Source organism: Coregonus lavaretus (assembly GCF_964263955.1).
Source record: "Coregonus lavaretus genome assembly, contig: HAP1_SCAFFOLD_602, whole genome shotgun sequence".
NCBI lineage: Eukaryota > Metazoa > Chordata > Actinopteri > Salmoniformes > Salmonidae > Coregonus > Coregonus lavaretus.
In genome coordinates, this window is record NW_028163803.1 from 150,001 (window position 1) to 172,327 (window position 22,327).

At 43.4% G+C, this 22,327-nt stretch overlaps 1 protein-coding gene across 1 annotated transcript in view; it reads right to left on the reverse strand.

The window, feature by feature from the left end:
• Nucleotides 1-22,327, reverse strand: part of LOC311117766 (relaxin receptor 2-like) — a gene marked incomplete at its 5' end in the record, with an annotated part of 177,545 nt that overhangs the window by 17,139 nt on the left and 138,079 nt on the right. Inside the window, 2 exons of the mRNA XM_084192680.1 lie at nt 1,462-1,557; nt 9,869-10,014. Coding sequence (XP_084048806.1) covers nt 1,462-1,557; nt 9,869-10,014 — 242 coding nt within the window. The remainder of the gene's footprint in view (nt 1-1,461; nt 1,558-9,868; nt 10,015-22,327) is intronic.

The window sequence follows — 22,327 nt, forward strand, 5'->3', positions numbered from 1 at the left end:
AATAATGACTATATCATATAGCTGACAAGGTCTTAACTTTAGAAAAGTTGTATTTATTATTACAGGAAAATAAATTCACAACAAGATCATTACTTGCAAGTTAATGGCGAGCTAATTACAGAAAATAGGCTGTGAGTGTGACAAAATAAAAGCAGGGCATTCTACCAGAGAATTTTTTAACTTGGCCTCGTTGGCCTAACATTATATCCTAATTTGACTTTGGTGCAGGTCATGTTGTTCTTCACATTACTGTCTCTGGTAAATACACATTATATCAAATAAAATCAAAGTTTATTTGTCACATGCACAGGATACAGAAGGTGTATATGGTACAGTGAAATGGTTGCTTGCATAGTGAAGTCTTTTGTTTAGCTAGCTAGCTAAACAATGAACCATAATCCCAACTCAAATTACTACCCTGCAGGTAGCTAAAGCTAACCATCCAGGTTCAATGTTAGCTAGCTAACATTAGGCTATAACTAGCAATGCAAATGGCTCTGAGATACGAATAATATTACTACACAGATCATACACGTAATGTTAGCAAGCGAGCCATCCAGCTAACGTTAGCTAGCTAGCTAAGGGTGTGCATTAACTTGCAATGAAAATGACTTTCTGTCAAAATTAGAAACGTATAATATCTGAAAATGTAGATAGCTAGACTCTCTTACCCGTATACATGAGTATACATGGTTGCCCTTAGTTTGAAGATGTAATCCAGAGACAGGTGCTTTATACAACAACCTTCTGTGTGTTCTCTTTTCGACTCCCTCCGCATATTTGCAATCAAACGGCAGATTTCATACTCTGATTTCACCGGATATTCCACTGATTTCAAAACACGGTCCTCCAGAAAGTGGAGAGCATTAGCAACACTTTTGCAGTTCTTTGTGATATCTTCCAAAAAAGCCACATTAGAAAGGATTACCTACACATACCGAGCAGCTCATATTATAGACAGAAGCCTGCTACATGGCAGACCAATCCGAACTCATTTCTCGGCATGCCCAGCCCATCCATTATCTCAGCCAGTCATGGCTAGCGGGAAGGTTCCTGTCTTCTTCCGTGGCTAAACAAACTAGTAATTTAACAATTGTATTCGTATTTACAGATGACATACACGTTTCTTATTTAAGGCACATGAAAGTTCACATGTTCCAGAAGGCATTACTGCCAAAAAACGCATGTTGATAAAAAAAATAATGTTTACGTTGAAATGCCTCTCTTGTGAAGTAGTGACGTGCGACATACGCCTAGTTTCCTGAAATGAGTTAAAGCTAGATCAACATAAATGCCACAGATGGTGCAGCAGTGCTTGTGTATAAAGTCACCAGCTGACAGCCTCAGTCTGTAGTTTCTCTGGTAATCAGATATATGACCTGATATAGCAGATGAAGTAGTTTGTCATGTCCTGTTAAAGCAGGCACAAGTAGCGTTATAAGCAGGCATAGTGTGACTCACCACAGTCTGTAGTTTACCAGGTCTCAGGTGGCTGAAGGGAAACACTATGACCAGAAACTTCTCCAGAGTCAGATATGTCAGCAGCAGAACTGATACCTGGAAGACAGCATTACAGTTACAAACATACACTCTGTCTGTCTCTGTCTCTCTGTCTCTCTGTCTCTCTGTCTCTCTGTCTCTCTGTCTCTCTCTCTCTGTCTCTCTGTCTCTCTGTCTCTCTCGGAGAGACAGAGACAGAGAGAGAGAGAGACAGAGAGAGAGAGAGACAGAGAGACAGAGAGACAGAGAGACAGAGAGACAGAGACAGAGACAGAGTCGGAGAGTCAGAGACAGAGTCAGAGAGACAGAGACAGAGTCAGAGTCAGAGAGACAGATTCAGAGACAGAGACAGAGACAGAGACAGAGACAGAGACAGAGACAGAGACAGAGACAGAGACAGAGAGACAGAGACATAGAGACAGAGACACAGAGACAGAGACAGAGAGACATATTCAGAGACAGAGAGACAGAGACAGATAGACAGATTCAGAGTCAGAGAGACAGAGTCAGAGACAGAGTCAGAGAGACAGAGTCAGAGAGACAGAGTCAGAGAGACAGAGTCAGAGACAGAGTCAGAGACAGAGACAGAGACAGAGAGACAGAGACAGAGAGACAGAGACAGAGAGACAGAGACAGAAAGACAGATTCAGAGACAGAGACAGATAGACAGATTCAGAGACAGAGAGACAGAGACAGAGAGAGAGAGACAGAGTCAGAGAAAGCAAGACAGAGACATAGACAGAGACAGAGACAGAGACAGAGACAGAGACAGAGACAGAGACAGAGTCGGAGAGACAGAGACAGAGTCGGAGAGACAGAGACAGAGAGACTGAGAAAGAGTCAGAGAGACAGAGACAGATTCAGAGACAGAGAGACAGAGACAGAGAGACAGAGACAGAGAGACAGATTCAGAGAGACAGAGAGACAGAGACAGACTCTCTGTCTCTCTCTCTCTCTCTCTCTCTCTCTCTCTCTCTCTCTCAATTCAATAGACTTTATTGACATGGCAAGTAAAATTACTTACATTGTCAAAGTATACATATAACAAAAATGGTGGGACCAACAGCAATAATAATAGTAGTAGTGGAAATGGGATTACCATTAACAGCAACTACAACAACAATATTAATGAGAATAACAATACATTAAAGCAATAGTAGTCGACCAATCTCAACATGACTGAGAAGACACATTACATGCTATGAAAGCCAAAACAAAACAGGAAATATTATTGACATTACATTACAATTTTCACTGGCTGTCCCTCAGGTTGTGGCAGGAGGACACATATTTGGCTGCCAAAATTGCACATTTTGGCTTTTCACCCAATAAATATTTGATTTTTTCTTCCTCTTTTATAGTTTCAAATTCGTTGTGCTAAATGATAATTTTGGGAAAGAAAGATTCTCTTAGGTCTGAGTATTTGTCACAGTGTAATAGGAAATGCAGCTCTGTCTCTACCTCTCCCCGGGTGCAGAGTGAGCACAGCCTGTCCTCTCTGGGCAGCCAGGTTTGCCTGTGACGACCGGTCTCTATAGCCAGACTGTGCTCACTGAGTCTGTACCTAGTCAGTGTTTTTCTCAGTTTTCTATCAGTCACAGTGGTCAGATAGTCTGCCACCATGTACTGTCTGTTTAGAGCCAAATAGCATTGAAGTTTATTTTGATTTTTTGTGGTGTCTTTCCAATAGGTGATATATTTTTCTTTTTGCTTTGTGATGATTTGGTTGGGCCAGATTTTCTGAGTGCTGTCCTGAGGCTCTATGAGGTTGGTTTTGGTTAGTGAACTGAGCCTCAGAACCAGCTGGCTGAGGGGACTCTTCTCTTGTTTAATCTCTTGACATAGTAGAGCTGTGTGATGGAATGTTTTGGGGTCACTTGTTTTTAGATGGTTGTAAAATTTGATGGCTCTTTTTTCTATTCGAATAAGGAGGGGGTATTGGCCCAATTCTGCTCTACATGCGTTATTTTGAGTTTTTCTTTGCACTTGCAATACAGTCTTGCAAAACTCTGCATGCAGTATTTCGATTGGATGTTTGTCCCATTTGGTAAATTCAGTATTAGAGAGCGGACCCCATACTTACTCTCTCTCTCTCTCTCTCTCTCTCTCTCTCTCTCTCTCTCTCTCTCTCTCTCTCTCTCTCTCTCTCTCTCTCTCTCTCTCTCTCTCTCTCTCTCTCTCTCTCTCTCTCTAGTCAGATAGATCAGCAAGAGGTCAAGACAACTGATTCCTGCAGACCCTGTAGTAGAACAGTACAGTAGACCCTGTAGTAGAACAGTAGACCCTGTAGTAGAACAGTAGACCCTGTAGTAGAACAGTAGATCCTGTAGTAGAACAGTAGACCCTGTAGTAGAACAGTAGATCCTGTAGTAGAACAGTAGACCCTGTAGTAGAACAGTAGACCCTGTAGTAGAACAGTAGACCCTGTAGTAGAACAGTAGACCCTGTAGTAGAACAGAACAGTAGATCCTGTAGTAGAACAGTACAGTAGATCCTGTAGTAGAACAGTAGACCCTGTAGTAGAACAGAACAGTAGATCCTGTAGTAGAACAGTAGACCCTGTAGTAGAACAGTACAGTAGACCCTGTAGTAGAACAGTAGATCCTGTAGTAGAACAGTAGACCCTGTAGTAGAACAGTAGACCCTGTAGTAGAACAGTAGATCCTGTAGTAGAACAGTAGACCCTGTAGTAGAACAGTACAGTAGACCCTGTAGTAGAACAGTAGACCCTGTAGTAGAACAGTAGATCCTGTAGTAGAACAGTAGACCCTGTAGTAGAACAGTAGACCCTGTAGTAGAACAGTAGATCCTGTAGTAGAACAGTAGACCCTGTAGTAGAACAGTAGACCCTGTAGTAGAACAGTAGACCCTGTAGTAGAACAGTAGACCCTGTAGTAGAACAGTAGATCCTGTAGTAGAACAGTAGACCCTGTAGTAGAACAGTAGACCCTGTAGTAGAACAGAACAGTAGATCCTGTAGTAGAACAGTAGACCCTGTAGTAGAACAGTAGACCCTGTAGTAGAACAGTAGATCCTGTAGTAGGACAGTAGACCCTGTAGTAGAACAGTAGATCCTGTAGTAGAACAGTAGACCCTGTAGTAGAACAGTAGATCCTGTAGTAGAACAGTAGATCCTGTAGTAGAACAGTAGACCCTGTAGTAGAACAGAACAGTAGACCCTGTAGTAGAACAGTAGACCCTGTAGTAGAACAGTAGATCCTGTAGTAGAACAGTAGACCCTGTAGTAGAACAGTAGACCATGTAGTAGAACAGTAGACCCTGTAGTAGAACAGTAGACCCTGTAGTAGAACAGTAGATCCTGTAGTAGAACAGTAGATCCTGTAGTAGAACAGTAGACCCTGTAGTAGAACAGTAGACCCGTAGTAGAACAGTAGATCCTGTGGTAGAACAGTAGATCCTGTGGTAGAACAGTAGATCCTGTGGTAGAACAGTAGATCCTGTAGTAGAACAGTAGACCCTGTAGTAGAACAGTAGACCCTGTAGTAGAACAGTAGACCCTGTAGTAGAACAGTAGACCCTGTAGTAGAACAGTAGACCCTGTAGTAGAACAGTAGATCCTGTAGTAGAACAGTAGACCCTGTAGTAGAACAGTAGACCCTGTAGTAGAACAGTAGATCCTGTAGTAGAACAGAACAGTAGACCCTGTAGTAGAACAGTAGACCCTGTAGTAGAACAGTAGACCCTGTAGTAGAACAGTAGACCCTGTAGTAGAACAGTAGACCCTGTAGTAGAACAGTAGACCCTGTAGTAGAACAGTAGATCCTGTAGTAGAACAGTAGATCCTGTAGTAGAACAGTAGACCCTGTAGTAGAACAGTAGACCCGTAGTAGAACAGTAGATCCTGTGGTAGAACAGTAGATCCTGTGGTAGAACAGTAGACCCTGTAGTAGAACAGAACAGTAGACCCTGTAGTAGAACAGTAGACCCTGTAGTAGAACAGTAGATCCTGTAGTAGAACAGTAGACCCTGTAGTAGAACAGTAGATCCTGTAGTAGAACAGTAGATCATGTAGTAGAACAGTAGACCCTGTAGTAGAACAGTAGACCCTGTAGTAGAACAGTAGACCCTGTAGTAGAACAGTAGATCCTGTAGTAGAACAGTAGACCCTGTAGTAGAACAGTAGACCCTGTAGTAGAACAGTACAGTAGACCCTGTAGTAGAACAGTAGACCCTGTAGTAGAACAGTAGATCCTGTAGTAGAACAGTAGATCCTGTAGTAGAACAGTAGACCCTGTAGTAGAACAGTAGACCCTGTAGTAGAACAGTAGACCCTGTAGTAGAACAGTAGACCCTGTAGTAGAACAGTAGATCCTGTAGTAGAACAGTAGATCCTGTAGTAGAACAGTAGACCCTGTAGTAGAACAGTAGACCCGTAGTAGAACAGTAGATCCTGTGGTAGAACAGTAGATCCTGTGGTAGAACAGTAGACCCTGTAGTAGAACAGTACAGTAGACCCTGTAGTAGAACAGTAGACCCTGTAGTAGAACAGTAGATCCTGTAGTAGAACAGTAGACCCTGTAGTAGAACAGTAGATCCTGTAGTAGAACAGTAGATCATGTAGTAGAACAGTAGACCCTGTAGTAGAACAGTAGACCCTGTAGTAGAACAGTAGACCCTGTAGTAGAACAGTAGACCCTGTAGTAGAACAGTAGACCCTGTAGTAGAACAGTAGATCCTGTAGTAGAACAGTAGATCCTGTAGTAGAACAGTAGACCCTGTAGTAGAACAGTAGACCCGTAGTAGAACAGTAGATCCTGTGGTAGAACAGTAGACCCTGTAGTAGAACAGTAGACCCTGTAGTAGAACAGTAGACCCTGTAGTAGAACAGTACAGTAGATCCTGTGGTAGAACAGTAGACCCTGTAGTAGAACAGTACAGTAGACCCTGTAGTAGAACAGTAGACCCTGTAGTAGAACAGTAGATCCTGTAGTAGAACAGTAGATCCTGTAGTAGAACAGTAGACCCTGTAGTAGAACAGTAGACCCTGTAGTAGAACAGTAGACCCTGTAGTAGAACAGTAGACCCTGTAGTAGAACAGTAGACCCTGTAGTAGAACAGTAGATCCTGTAGTAGAACAGTAGACCCTGTAGTAGAACAGTAGATCCTGTAGTAGAACAGTAGACCCTGTAGTAGAACAGAACAGTAGACCCTGTAGTAGAACAGTAGACCCTGTAGTAGAACAGTAGACCCTGTAGTAGAACAGTAGATCCTGTAGTAGAACAGTAGATCCTGTAGTAGAACAGTAGACCCTGTAGTAGAACAGTAGACCCTGTAGTAGAACAGTAGACCCTGTAGTAGAACAGTAGACCCTGTAGTAGAACAGTAGACCCTGTAGTAGAACAGTAGATCCTGTAGTAGAACAGAACAGTAGATCCTGTAGTAGAACAGTAGACCCTGTAGTAGAACAGTAGACCCTGTAGTAGAACAGTAGACCCTGTAGTAGAACAGTAGATCCTGTAGTAGAACAGAACAGTAGACCCTGTAGTAGAACAGTAGACCCTGTAGTAGAACAGTAGACCCTGTAGTAGAACAGTAGACCCTGTAGTAGAACAGAACAGTAGATCCTGTAGTAGAACAGTACACCCTGTAGTAGAACAGTAGACCCTGTAGTAGAACAGAACAGTAGACCCTGTAGTAGAACAGTAGACCCTGTAGTAGAACAGTAGACCCTGTAGTAGAACAGTAGATCCTGTAGTAGAACAGTAGATCCTGTAGTAGAACAGTAGACCCTGTAGTAGAACAGAACAGTAGATCCTGTAGTAGAACAGTAGACCCTGTAGTAGAACAGTAGACCCTGTAGTAGAACAGTAGACCCTGTAGTAGAACAGTAGACCCTGTAGTAGAACAGTAGACCCTGTAGTAGAACAGTAGATCCTGTAGTAGAACAGTAGACCCTGTAGTAGAATAGTAGACCCTGTAGTAGAACAGAACAGTAGATCCTGTAGTAGAACAGTAGACCCTGTAGTAGAACAGTAGACCCTGTAGTAGAACAGTAGACCCTGTAGTAGAACAGTAGACCCTGTAGTAGAACAGTAGATCCTGTAGTAGAACAGTAGATCCTGTAGTAGAACAGTAGATCCTGTAGTAGAACAGTAGACCCTGTAGTAGAACAGTAGACCCTGTAGTAGAACAGTAGATCCTGTAGTAGAACAGTAGATCCTGTAGTAGAACAGTAGATCCTGTAGTAGAACAGTAGATCCTGTAGTAGAACAGTAGACCCTGTAGTAGAACAGTAGACCCTGTAGTAGAACAGTAGACCCTGTAGTAGAACAGTAGACCCTGTAGTAGAACAGTAGATCCTGTAGTAGAACAGTAGATCCTGTAGTAGAACAGTAGACCCTGTAGTAGAACAGTAGACCCTGTAGTAGAACAGTAGATCCTGTAGTAGAACAGAACAGTAGACCCTGTAGTAGAACAGTAGACCCTGTAGTAGAACAGTAGATCCTGTAGTAGAACAGTAGATCCTGTAGTAGAACAGTAGATCCTGTAGTAGAACAGTAGATCCTGTAGTAGAACAGTAGACCCTGTAGTAGAACAGTAGACCCTGTAGTAGAACAGTAGACCCTGTAGTAGAACAGAACAGTAGATCCTGTAGTAGAACAGTAGACCCTGTAGTAGAACAGTAGACCCTGTAGTAGAACAGAACAGTAGATCCTGTAGTAGAACAGTAGATCCTGTAGTAGAACAGTAGATCCTGTAGTAGAACAGTAGACCCTGTAGTAGAACAGTAGACCCTGTAGTAGAACAGTACAGTAGACCCTGTAGTAGAACAGTAGACCCTGTAGTAGAACAGTAGACCCTGTAGTAGAACAGTAGATCCTGTAGTAGAACAGTAGACCCTGTAGTAGAACAGAACAGTAGACCCTGTAGTAGAACAGTACAGTAGACCCTGTAGTAGAACAGTAGACCCTGTAGTAGAACAGTAGACCCTGTAGTAGAACAGTAGACCCTGTAGTAGAACAGTAGATCCTGTAGTAGAACAGTAGATCCTGTAGTAGAACAGTACAGTAGACCCTGTAGTAGAACAGTAGACCCTGTAGTAGAACAGTAGATCCTGTAGTAGAACAGTAGACCCTGTAGTAGAACAGTAGACCCTGTAGTAGAACAGTAGATCCTGTAGTAGAACAGTAGACCCTGTAGTAGAACAGAACAGTAGATCCTGTAGTAGAACAGTAGACCCTGTAGTAGAACAGTAGACCCTGTAGTAGAACAGTAGACCCTGTAGTAGAACAGTAGATCCTGTAGTAGAACAGTAGATCCTGTAGTAGAACAGTAGACCCTGTAGTAGAACAGTAGACCCTGTAGTAGAACAGTAGATCCTGTAGTAGAACAGTAGATCCTGTAGTAGAACAGTAGACCCTGTAGTAGAACAGTAGATCCTGTAGTAGAACAGTAGACCCTGTAGTAGAACAGTAGACCCTGTAGTAGAACAGTAGACCCTGTAGTAGAACAGTAGACCCTGTAGTAGAACAGTAGATCCTGTAGTAGAACAGTAGATCCTGTAGTAGAACAGTAGACCCTGTAGTAGAACAGTAGACCCTGTAGTAGAACAGTAGACCCTGTAGTAGAACAGTAGACCCTGTAGTAGAACAGTAGACCCTGTAGTAGAACAGTAGACCCTGTAGTAGAACAGTAGACCCTGTAGTAGAACAGTAGATCCTGTAGTAGAACAGTAGACTGCCCGTCTGTTTCTACTCTCTTGCCGACCATGGAATTGTCCTGCCAAACAGACTGGGACCCAATGAGTGACAATGATTTGGCATGATGGCACAAACAGACTGGGACTACTAGAACATGGTGATCCTCCAGACTTGTTCAGGGGAAACAGATTAAACACTCAGGCTGCGTCCCAAACGACACACCAAACGGCACCCTAAACTAGTGCACTGTAGGGTGCCGTTAGGAACACTTCCTCAGACATTTATTGGGAGAGGAAATATATTCAGAACATTGTGAGTTAGCCTGCAGACAGGACATGACGTTCTGGAAGAATCAGAATGAGAACAGAGCAATATATTAAAACTTCACTTTGGGAAACGTGCTTTTTTTTGTTTTAATTTTTTGTTTTTTAATTTTGTACTTATCTATTATTTACTAAAAAACTGCATTGTTGGTTAAGGGCTTGTAAGTAAGCATTTCACTGTAATGTCTACACTTGTTGTATTCGGCGCATGTGGTGGCAAATAACATTTGATTTGATTTGATTTGATTTATGTCCGTTAACCGAATCAGATAACTATACTCATCATCCTCATGGTACCTCTGAGGACTTTCTCTCTATCCACAGGTGTGTGTGTGTGTGTGTGTGTGTGTGTGTGTGTGTGTGTGTGTGTGTGTGTTAATTCACCTCTGAGGAGAGCATAGCCAGGAATCCGATGGTTCGACATTCCACACTCTCCATCCACAGGAGAGCGTTCCGATTGTACTCCCCTCGGAACTTCACATCAAACACACCGACAAAGAACAGATACACTCCCATCAGACAGTCTGCACCTGGGGAGAACGAGAGAGCGAGATCTCTAATACATTTTCACTGACTGTAAATTTGCGATGGGGTTCAAGAGTTCAAGATTTTATCTGGGTAGTTTGGTCTTGTGTTGAGAGAGATGGTGAGAGAGAGAGAGAGAGAGCTAGAAATTAAAAAGGAAATAGTCTTAACAGAGAAAAATGTCCTCCTTTTTGCCTATATCCCCCCCACTAGAATCCCCATACATTAATGAAGACAGCTGCTCCATCCTAAAGGGTGAGGTCAATCATTTCCAGGCCCAGGGACATGTACTAGTATATGGACAATAACATTACATTCTTAGCACACAGGGCAACAAGCACTTACCTGGAGGTGACAGCTTTCCCTCCCAAATATACCCCCCTGGACACAATTATGACAAAACAACCAACAAAAATGGGTCACAACTCCTGCAGCACTGTCACATGCAGGGTCAGTACATAGTCAATGGTAGGCTTCAAAGGGGACTCCTAAGGTAGGTACACCTACAGCTCGTTCCCAGTAGTACTGTAGATTACTTAATCACCATCCTCAACCCAGAGTCTCTTAGGGCATTCACAGTCAGCCCACTGACACCCCTATCAGATCACAGCAAAATCACAGTCTATTTGAACAGAGCAATACTCAATCATGAGGCATCAAAGCCAAAGGAACTGAATAATATTAAGACATGCTATAGATGGAAGGAAAGTAGAGTAGAAACCTACCAACAATCTATTGGTCAACAATAAATCCAATCCTTTTAGACAATTTCCTGGACAAAATGTTTCACTGTAATAGTGAAGGTATAAACTTGCATGTAGAAAACCTAAACAGTATATTTGACATTTCAGCTTCTCTATCAAATCTAAAAATGTCAAGCAGACAAACAAAAAAACAAAAACAAAAAAAACAATGACAAATGGTTTGATGAAGAATGCAAAAACCCTAAGAAAGAAATTGAGAAACCTATCCAACCAAAGACATAGAGACCCAGAAAACCTGAGCTTACAGTGAATCACTAAAACAATACAGAAATACGCTAAGAAAAGATAAGGAACAGTACATTAGAAATCATCTCAATGTGATGGAAGAATCCATAGAATCAAATCACTTCTGGGAATATTGGAACACACTTAACAAACAACAACACGAAGAGTTTTCTATCCAAAATGGAGATAAACCACTTCTCAAATCTTTTCGGCTCTATAACAAAGAACAAACAGCAAAAACATATACACTGTAAATCTTAGAATAAGATGTTAAAGATTACCAGAACCCACTGGATTATCCAATTATAATGAAACTACAGGACAAAATACAAAACCCTCCAACCCCAAAAGGCCTGTGCTGTTGATGGTATCCTATATTAAATGATAAACTCTTTAACATCATCCTCAGCTCTGGCATCTTCCCCAATATTTGGAACCAAGGACTGATCACCCCAATCCACAAAAGTGGAGAGAAATTCAACCCCAATAACTAAAGTGGGATATGTGTCAACAGCAACCTTGGGAAAATCCTCTGCATTATCATTAACAGCATACTCCTACATTTCCTCAGTGAAAACAATGTCCTGAGCAAATGTCAAATAGGCTTTTTACCAAATTACCGTACAACATACCACGTATTTACCTTGAAAACCCTAATTGACAAACAAATAAACCCAAAACAAAGGCAAAGTATTCTCATGCTTTGTTGATTTGAAAAAAGCTTTTGACTCAATTTGGCATGATGGTCTGCTATACAATTGATGGAAAGTGGACTTGGGGGAAAAACATACGACCTTATAAAATCCATGTACACAAACAACAAGTGTGGGGTTAAAATTGGCAAAAAACACACACATTTCTTTCCACAGGGCCGTGGGGTGAGACAGGGATGCAGCTTCAGCCCCATCCTCTTCAACAATAATATCAACAAATTGGCAAGGGCACTAGAACAGTCTGCAGCACCCGGCCTCACCCTGCTAGAATCTAAAGTCAAATGTCTTCTGTTTGCTGATGATCTGGTGCTTTTGTCCCCAACCAAGGAGGGCCTACAGCAGCACCTAGACCTTATGCACAGATTCTGTCAGACCTGGGCCCTGACAGTAAATCTCAGTAAGACAAAAATAATGGTGTTCCAAAAAAGGTCCAGTTGCCAGGACCACAAATACAAATTCCATCTAGACACCGTTGCCCTAGAGCACACAAAAAACTATACATACCTCGGCCTAAACATCAGCGCCACAGATAACTTCCACAAAGCTGTGAACGATCTGAGAGACAAGGCAGGAAGGGCCTTCTATGCCATCAAAAGGAACATAAAATTTGACATACCAATTAGGATCTGGCTAAAAATACTTGAATCGGTTATAGAACCCATTGCCAAAACAAAAGTAAAGTCTTCTCATGTTTTGAAGAACTCAATTTGGCATGAGGGTCTGCTATATAAATTGATGGAAAGAGATGTTGGGGGAAAAACATACAACATAAAATCAATGTACACAAACAACAAGAGTGCTATTAAAACAGACATATTTCTTTCCTCAGGGTCATGGGGTGAGACAGGGATGTAGCTTGAGCCCCACCCTCTTCAACATACAGTGAGGGAAAAAAGTATTTGATCCCCTGCTGATTTTGTACGTTTGCCCACTGACAAAGACATGATCAGTCTATAATTTTAATGGTAGGTTTATTTGAACAGTGAGAGACAGAACAACAACAACAAAATCCAGAAAAACGCATGTCAAAAATGTTATAAATTGATTTGCATTTTAATGAGGGAAATAAGTATTTGACCCCTCTGCAAAACATGACTTAGTACTTGGTGGCCAAACCCTTGTTGGCAATCACAGAGGTCAGACGTTTTTTGTAGTTGGCCACCAGGTTTGCACACATCTCAGGAGGGATTTTGTCCCACTCCTCTTTGCAGATCTTCTCCAAGTCATTAAGGTTTCGAGCCTGAAGTTTGGCAACTCGAACCTTCAGCTCCCTCCACAGATTTTCTTTGGGATTAAGGTCTGGAGACTGGCTAGGCCACTCCAGGACCTTAATGTGCTTCTTCTTGAGCCACTCCTTTGTTGCCTTGGCCATGTGTTTTGGGTCATTGTCATGCTGGAATACCCATCACGACCCATTTTCAATACCTTGGCTGAGGGAAGGATGTTCTCACCCAAGATTTGACGGTACATGGCGCTGTCCATCGTCCCTTTGATGCGGTGAAGTTGTCCTGTCCCCTTAGCAGAAAAACACCCCCAAAGCATAATGTTTCCACCTCCATGTTTGACGGTGGGGATGGTGTTCTTGGGGTCATAGGCAGCATTCCTCCTCCTCCAAACACGGCGAGTTGAGTTGATGCCAAAGAGCTCGATTTTGGTCTCATCTGACCACAGCACTTTCACCCAGTTCTCCTCTGAATCATTTGGCAAACTTCAGACGGGCCTGTATATGTGCTTTCTTGAGCAGGGGGACCTTGCGGGCGCTGCAGGATTTCAGTCCTTCACGGCGTAGTGTGTTACCAATTGTTTTCTTGGTGACTATGGTCCCAGCTGCATTGAGATCATTGACAAGATCCTCCCGTGTAGTTCTGGGCTGATTCCTCATCGTTCTCATGATCATTGCAACTCCACGAGGTGAGATCTTGCATGGAGCCCCAGGCCAAGGGAGATTGACAGTTATTTTGTGTTTCTTCCATTTGCGAATAATCGCACCAACTGTTGTCACCTTCTCACCAAGCAACTTGGCGATGGTCTTGTAGCCCATTCCAGTCTTGTGTAGGTCTACACTCTTGTCCCTGACATCCTTGGAGAGCTCTTTGGTCTTGGCCATGGTGGAGAGTTTGGAATCTGATTGATTGCTTCTATGGACAGGTGTCTTTTATACAGGTAACAAGCTGAGATTAGGAGCACTCCCTTTAAGAGTGTGCTCCTAATCTCAGTTTGTTACCTGTATAAAAGACACATGGGAGCCAGAAATCTTTCTGATTGAGAGGGGGTCAAATACTTATTTCCCTCATTAAAATGCAGATCAATTTATAACATTTTTGACATGCGTTTTTCTTTATATTCTGTCTCTCACTGTTCAAATAAACCTACCATTAAAATTATAGACTAATCATTTCTTTGTCAGTGGGCAAACGTACAAAATCAGCAGGGGATCAAATACTTTTTTCCCTCACTGTACTGTGCCTATAGAAAGTCTACACCCCCATTAAATGTAATTTTACCTACAGATCTACACAACCTACTCCATATTTTAAAAGTGAAAGAAAGTTATAGAACATTTTCCAAATTAAGGAAAAATAAGAAAAACAAAGATGTCTTGATGGCATATGTCTTCACACCTCATTTTAACATTAATGCTTGGTGGAAGCACCTTTGGCAGCCATTACAGCTGTGAATCATTTGGAATAAGATTCTACAACTCTTAGGGCAACATATATATGTTGTTTTTGTCAACATTGCTCAAGCTTGTTGGTTGGAATCATTGATGGACAGCAATGGGGGATTAGCTAGAACTTTCTTTCACTTTGAACAAACTTGAAGAAACAAGGCTATCACTCCATTTTGCAACGCCATGCCATACCCTGTGGACGGCACTTGATTGGAGCCAATTTCCTCCTACAACAGGACAATGACCCAAAGCATAGCTCCAAACTATGCAAGAACTATTTAGGGAAGAAGCAGTCAGCTGGTATTCTGTCTATAATGGAGTGGCCAGCACAGTCACCGGATCTCAACCCTATTGAGCTGTTGTGGGAGCAGCTTGACCGTATGGTACGTAAGAAGTGCCCATCAAGCCAATCCAACTTGTGGGAGGTGCTTCAGGAAGCATGGGGTGAAATCTCTTTAGATTACCGCAACAAATTGTCAACTAGAATGCCAAAGGTCTGCAAGGCTGTAATTGCTGCAAATGGAGGATTCTTTGATGAAAGCAAAGTTTGAAGGACACAATTATTATTTATATTAAAAATCAGTATTTCTAACCTTGTCAATGACTACATTTCCTATGCATTTTGCTATATTTCCTATTCAAACTAATTTCATGTATGTTTTCATGGAATAAAATGACATTTCTAAGTGACCTTTGAACGTTAGTGTATATACGTGTTTGTTTTGGGCTTCGTCCCCGTTGTTTTTGCATGACGTACCTTGTGTTGGGTGGAGAAATAAAAAACCCTATTACGTATTCCTGCACCTATCTCCTATCATTATACAACGTGACACCCAGTCCCTGGCGTTGACATGCATACCCATAACATTATGCTGCCACCACAATACTTGAAAATAGAGAGGGTTTCACTCTGTGTTGTATTGGATTTGACCCAACTCTGTAGTTTTTAATTTAGGCCAAAAAGTTAATTTATTTGCTGTGTTATCTTGCAGTATGTCATACAGGTCAGTAATATGTGTCATGGATCCCCCCGATACTGCTGCTCATTCCATTCACCAGTCCCGGAGGTCTACGTCCCCGGCTTTCAAGGCATCACTGACATGGATCATTACCACCTTCCCCGGACTGTCTTGTCTCATTACGCACACCTGGTTCCCATTCCCCTTGATTAGTATGTGTATAGGACTCCCGAGTGGCGCAGTAGTCTAAGGCACTGCATCGCAGTGCTAGCTGTGCCACTAGAGATCCAGGTTCGAACCGGGAGACCCATGGGGAGGCGCACAATTGGCCCAGTGTTGTCCAGGGTAGGGGAGGGAATGGCCGGCAGGGATGTATCTCAGTTGGTAGAGCATGGCGTTTGCAACGCCAGGGTTGTGGGTTCGATTCCCACGGGGGGCTAGTATGATTATAATTTTTTTAAAATAATGTATGCACTCAATAACTGTAAGTCGCTCTGGATAAGAGCGTCTGCTAAATGACTAAAACGTAAATGTACATATTTTACATTTTAGTCATTTAGCAGACGCTCTTATCCAGAGCGACTTACAGTTAGTGAGTACATACATTTTCATACTGGCCCCCCGTGGGAATCAAACCCACAACCCTGGCGTTGCAAGCGCCATGCTCTACCAACTGAGCTACAAGGAGGCCTATATGTGCCCTCTGTTCCCCATTGTCGATTATTGTCCCATGTCCGTTGGTCTCGTGAGTATCGTGTATTGTTTAGAGATTGTGCTCTTGTTATTACGGGTCTCGTCCCGTGTATTGTTTAGAGATTGTGCTCTTGGTATTACGGGTCTCACTCTTTTGTTTGGGTTACATCCCTGTGTAATATATATACGTGTTTGTTTTGGACTTCGTCCCCATCGTTGTTCCTTTTGTTGGGTGGAGAAAATAGAAGCCCTATTACGTATTCCTGCGCCTGGCTTCAAATCCTCATACAACGTGACAGAATAATCAACCCATAAAAATGGAGACAGTGGGAAAGGCCGAGCTGGCGACCATCGTAGAGACAGTCCAGCATTACGAGGTCTGTCTCTCCAGACTCGGCAGCGCCATGGACAGCGTGCTGGCAACCATCCTGCGGTTGGAGGGGAAAGTGCAGTCCCTCCAATCTCCAGCATTGGTTCCGGCACCAGCCCCCACACCACCACTACATGCCTCCGTTCCATCTGAGCCGGTCCGCGGAATACCACTGTCCCTCCCGGAGCGCTTTGATGGTGTGCCAGCGAGATGCAAGGGATTCCTTCTGCAATGCGACCAGTACCTCGCTCGCTACGCCGAGGCTGTCTCTGGGAGAAACAGGGTTGCCACTGTCATCTCGGCACTGACCGGACGGGCCCTGGACTGGGGTGCTGTGGTTTGGAAAACGGGCGGACCCGAGGTTGAGTCCTACGAGCACTTCACCCTCCTCTTCCGCTCGGTGTTTGATCATCCTGTGGAGGGCTGAGAGGGGGGTGAGCGTCTACTCCGACTACGCCTGGGATCTAGGACTGCCTTGGTGTTTGCCCTTGAGTTCCGGACCATCGCGGCCTCCACCGGATGGAACGAGTCAGCTCTGGTCACCGTGATCCGCAGCAGACTGCAGGAGGAGGTACAGATGGAGTTAGCCTGCCATGATGACAACCTGTCACTCGACCAGCTCATTAGCATGGCGATCCGATTGGACAACCTCCTGCGGTCCCGACGAAGACCTGCGCAGAATCCGGAGCCCATGGCTACACCTGCTCCGTGGCCAGAGCCGATGGAGGTGGGCTCTGCACGTTTGCCCAAGGCAGAGCGTAGGAGAATGAGGAATCTGGGCCTCTGCTCCTATGGTGGAGAAAGGGGTCATTTCTTCCCGACCTGCCCTCTATCCACTAATAGGCGAGGAGGTGACAAGCCAGGGAATTCCCCTGCTCCAACCCAGGCAGAGGAGAGGCAGGAAGAGGAGACCCCCATCATCTCTCTGCTCCGTATCATTGCGCCAGTGGTGTGGGATGTGGACGCTGACATACGGCAGGCCCTGCGTACGGAACCCACACCTGCACAGTGCCCGGAGAACCGCGTGTCGGGTTATCCTGGAATAGGCCGTACCATCGCCTGCCTGACTGAGAAGTACTGGTGGCCCACCTTGGCTAGGGACGTCCGGGTTTACGTCTCTTCCTGCTCCATCTGTGCACAGTCAAAGTCACCCAGACACCTCCCTTATGGAAAGCTCCTTCCCCTGCCGGTTCCACAACGACCCTGGTCTCACCTCTCGGTGGACTTTGTAACTGACCCTGACCTTCCCCCCTCCCAGGGGAACACCGCCGTTCTCGTCGTTGTGGACCGATTTTCCAAAGCTTGTCTCCTCCTTCCTCTGCCTGGGCTCCCGTCGGCCATGCAAACTGCAGAGGCTCTTTTTACGCACGTCTTCCGGCACTATGGGATCCCGGAGGACATTGTGTCAGACCGTGTATTGTGCTCTTGGTATTATGGGTCTCGTCCCGTGTATTGTTTAGAGATTGTGCTCTTGTTATTACGGGTCTCGTCCCGTGTATTGTTTAGAGATTGTGCTCTTGTTATTATGGGTCTTGTCCCGTATATTGTTTAGAGATTGTGCTCTTGTTATTATGGGTCTTGTCCCGTGTATTGTTTAGAGATTGTGCTCTTGGTATTACGGGTCTCGTCCTGTGTATTTTTTAGAGGTTTACACCTCACTCTTTTGTTTGGGTTACATCCCTGTGTTATATATATATATATATATATATATATATATATATATATATATATATATATGTGTTTGTTTTGGGCTTCGTCCCCGTCGTTGTTCATGACGTACCTTGTGTTGGGTGGAGAAAAGAAAACCCCTATTATGTATTCCTGCGCCTGTCTTCAAATCCTTATACAACGTGACAATATGGAGAGAATGCAATATTGTTGAGCCCTTTGTATTTTCAAGTATCGTGGTGGCTGCGTCATGTTATGGGCATGCTTGTCACCGGCAAGGACTGGGGACTTTGTTAGGATCAAAATAAAGATGAAAGGAGCAAAGTCCAGGTAAAAAGTTAAAGGAACACCCACCTCAGTCTACTGAAAACCTAACCCTGGGATAGGGTTTTATTTTTCTGCGGGACAATTAAACAATGTTTTTTTGCAAAAGACAAAACATAATGGCTTTCCAAGTGGTGTTGGGTGTTCCTGAGTGATCTAGTCTCTTACATCTGCTTAAAAAATCAGAGACATGGTTTAAATATTGCTGGCAAATTTTCTGAGCCTGAGTAATTTCGACAAAAACGATGGATTTGGAAAGTATTCAGACCACTTGACTTTTTCCACATTTTGTTATGTTACAGCCTTATTCCAAAATTGATTCAATTGTTTTTTTCCCTCATGAAATCTACACACAATACCCCGTAATTACAAAGCAGAAACCGTTTTTAGAATCTTTTGCAAAATAATAATAATAATAATAATAATGAAATATCTAATTTACATAAGTATTCAGACCCTTTATCCAGTACTTTGTTGAAGCACCTTTGGCAGCGATTACAGCCTCAAGTCTTCTTGGGTATGACGCTACAAGCTTGGCACACCTGTATTTGGGGAGTTTCTCCCATTCTTGTCTGCAGATCCTCTCAAGCTCTGTCAGGTTGGATGGGGAGCGTTGCTGCACAGGTATTTTCTGTTCTCTCCAGAGATGTTCAATCTGGTTCAAGTCCAGGCTCTGGCTGGGCCACTAAAGGACATTCAAAGACTTGTCCCAAAGCTACTCCTGCTTGTCTTGGCTGTGTGCTTAGGGTCGTTGTCCTGTTGGAAGGTGAACCTTCGCCCCATTCTGAGGTCCTGAGTAATCTGGAGAAGGTTTTCATCAAGGGTCTCTCTGTACTTTGCTCCGTTAATCTTTGCCTCGATCCTAACTAGTCTCTAAGTCCCTGCCGTAGAAAAACAACCCCACAGCATGATGCTGCCACCCCCATGCTTTACCGTAGGGACGGTGCCAGGTTTCCTCCAGACGTGACACTTGGCATTCAGTCCCAAGAGTTCAATCTTGGTTTCATCAGACCAGTGAATCTTGTTTCTCATAGTCTGAGAGTGCTTTAGGTGCCTTTTAGCAAACTCCAAGCGGGCTGTCATGTGCCTTTTACTGAGGAGTGGCTTCCGTTGGCCACTCTAGCATAAAGGCCTGATTTGTGGAGTGCTGCAGAGATGGTTGTCCTTCTGGTTTCCCATCTCCACAGAGGAACTCTGGAGCTCTGTCAGAGTGACCATCGGGTTCTTGGTCACCTCCCTGATCAAGGCCCTTCTCCCCCGATTGCTCAGTTTGGCTGGGCGGCCAGCTCTAGGAAGAGTCTTGTTGGTTCCAAACTTCTTCCATTTAAGAATGATGGAGGCCACTGTGTTCTTGGGGACCTTCAATGCTGCAGACATTTTTTGGTAACCTTCCCCAGATTTGTGCCTCAACACAATCCTGTCTCGGAGCTCTACGGACAATTCCTTCATCCTCATGGCTTGGTTTTTGCTCTGACATGCACTGTCAACTGTGGGACCTTATATAGACAGGTGTGTGCCTTTCCAAATCATGTCCAATCAATTGAATGTACGACAGGTGGACTCCAATCAAGTTGTAGAAACATCTCAAGGATGATCAATGGAAGCAAGATGCACCTGAGCTCAGTTTCGAGTCTCATAGCAAATGGTCTAAATACTTATGTCAATAAGTTATTTCTGTTTTTTATTTTGAATAAAATAGCAACATTTTCTAAGAACCAGTTTTTGCTTTGTCATTATGGGGTATTGTGTGTAGATTGATGAGGAAAAAAATAATGTAATACATTTTAGAATAAGGCTGTAACGTAACAAAATGTGGAAAAAGTGAATGGGTCTGAATACTTTCCGAATGCACTGTATATCAATGAATTGGCAAGGGCACTGGAACAGTCTGCAGGACCCGGCCTCAACCTGCTAGACTCTGAAGTCAAATGTCTACTGTTTGCTGATGATTCAGTGCTACTGTCCCCATCCAAGGAGGGCCTATAGCAGCACCTACTGTAGATATTATGCACATATTCTGTCAGACCTGGGCATTGACAGTGAATCTCAGTAAGACAAAAATAATGGTGTTCCAAAACAAATGGTGTTCCAGCTGCCAGAACCACAAATACAAATTCCATCTAGACACTGTTGCCTTAGAGCACACAAAAAAACTATACCTACCTTAGCCTAAACATCAGCGCCACAGGTAACTTCCACAAAGCTGTGAACGATCTGAGAGACAAGGCAAGAAGGGCCTTCTATTCCATCAAAAGGAACATAAAATTCGACATACCAATTAGGATCTGGCTAAAAATACTTGAATCAGTTATAGAACCCATTCCATTGCCTTTTATGGTTGTGAGGTCTGGAGTCCGCTCACCAACCAAGAATTCACAAAATGGGACAAACACCAAATTTAAACTCTGCATGCAGAATTTAGCAAAAACATATTCTGTGTACAACGTTAAACACCAAATAATGCATGCAGAGCAGAATTACCTAAAAGGAAGCAATTCTCATACCTTCCATAACAAAGCCCTCACCTACAGAGAGACGAACCTGGAGAAGAGTCCCCCTCAGCCAGCTGGTCCTGGGGCTCTGTTCACAAACACAAACAGACCCCACAGAGTCCCAGGACAGCAACACAATTAGACCCAACCAAATCATGAGAAAACAAAAAGATAATTACTTGACACATTGGATTTTTTTATCCGCAAAAAACAGAGCAAACTGGAATGCTATTTGGCCCTAAACAGAGAGTACACAGTGGCAGAATACCTGACCCCTGTGACTGTATCCAAAATTAAGAAAAACTTTGACTATGTATAGACTCAGTGACCATAGCCTTGCTATTGAGAGGTCGCTATAGGCAGACCTGGCTCTCGAGAGAAGACAGGCTATATAAATATGCCCACTGCCCACAAAATGAGTTGGAAACTGAGCTGCACTTCCTAACCTTCTGTCAAATGTATGACCATACTAGAGACACATATTTCCCTCAGATTACACAGACCCACAAAGATTATTATTATTATGTATTTTTTCGACAAACTTCCATACCAATTAGGTGAAATACCACAGTGGGTCATCACAGCAGCACAAGAAAAGGGCAACCAGTGAAGAACAAACATCATTATAAATACAACCTATATTTATATTTATTTATTTGTTATTTATTTATTCTACTGTATACCTCTTTATTTTCCCTTTCATACTTCAACTATTTGCATTATTGTTACAACACTACAGCTAATAACAGTGGTGTGCAGAACGGCATCTCGGAATGCACAACTCGTCGGTCCTTGTCACGGATGGGCTGTTGCAGCAGACGACCACACCGGGTTCCACTCCTATCAGCTAAAAACAACAAAAAGAGGCCAGGTTGCTCAAGCTCAACTTTGAAATTCGACAACCAGATCCGGCCACTAGGGGCAGCGGTGAGCGCTATTACTATCAAGTAGGCTTGGGTTTTGCTAAAGCGTTGTGGATGGATGGGCGAAAGCCACGAGCTCCGGCTCCAAGGGTAACGTGTTCAATCCCAGTGCTAGGCACTCGCGTTTTTAAATGTTCTTAATTTTTTTACTTAACCATTCAGAATCAATGCCTCAACTTAACCGTGGAGTTGTTTTTGTTTTAACCCTATCCCAAATCTTAATCCCTTAATTTAACAATTCGTAAATAATGCTTAAACTTAACCTTAGAAATGTGACGTTTATGGAGAAAATTGTCCGATTCTGCAGTGAGTCTGTGAGAGATAGGGGACAGCAGGATCTGGTATGGGGAAGAGAGATATAGGGGACAGCAGGATCTGGTATGGAGAAGAGAGACATAGGGGACAGCATGATCTGGTATGGGGAAGAGAGAGATAGGGGACAGCAGGATCTGGTATGGGGAAGAGAGATATAGGGGACAGCAGGATCTGGTATGGGGAAGAGAGATATAGGGGACA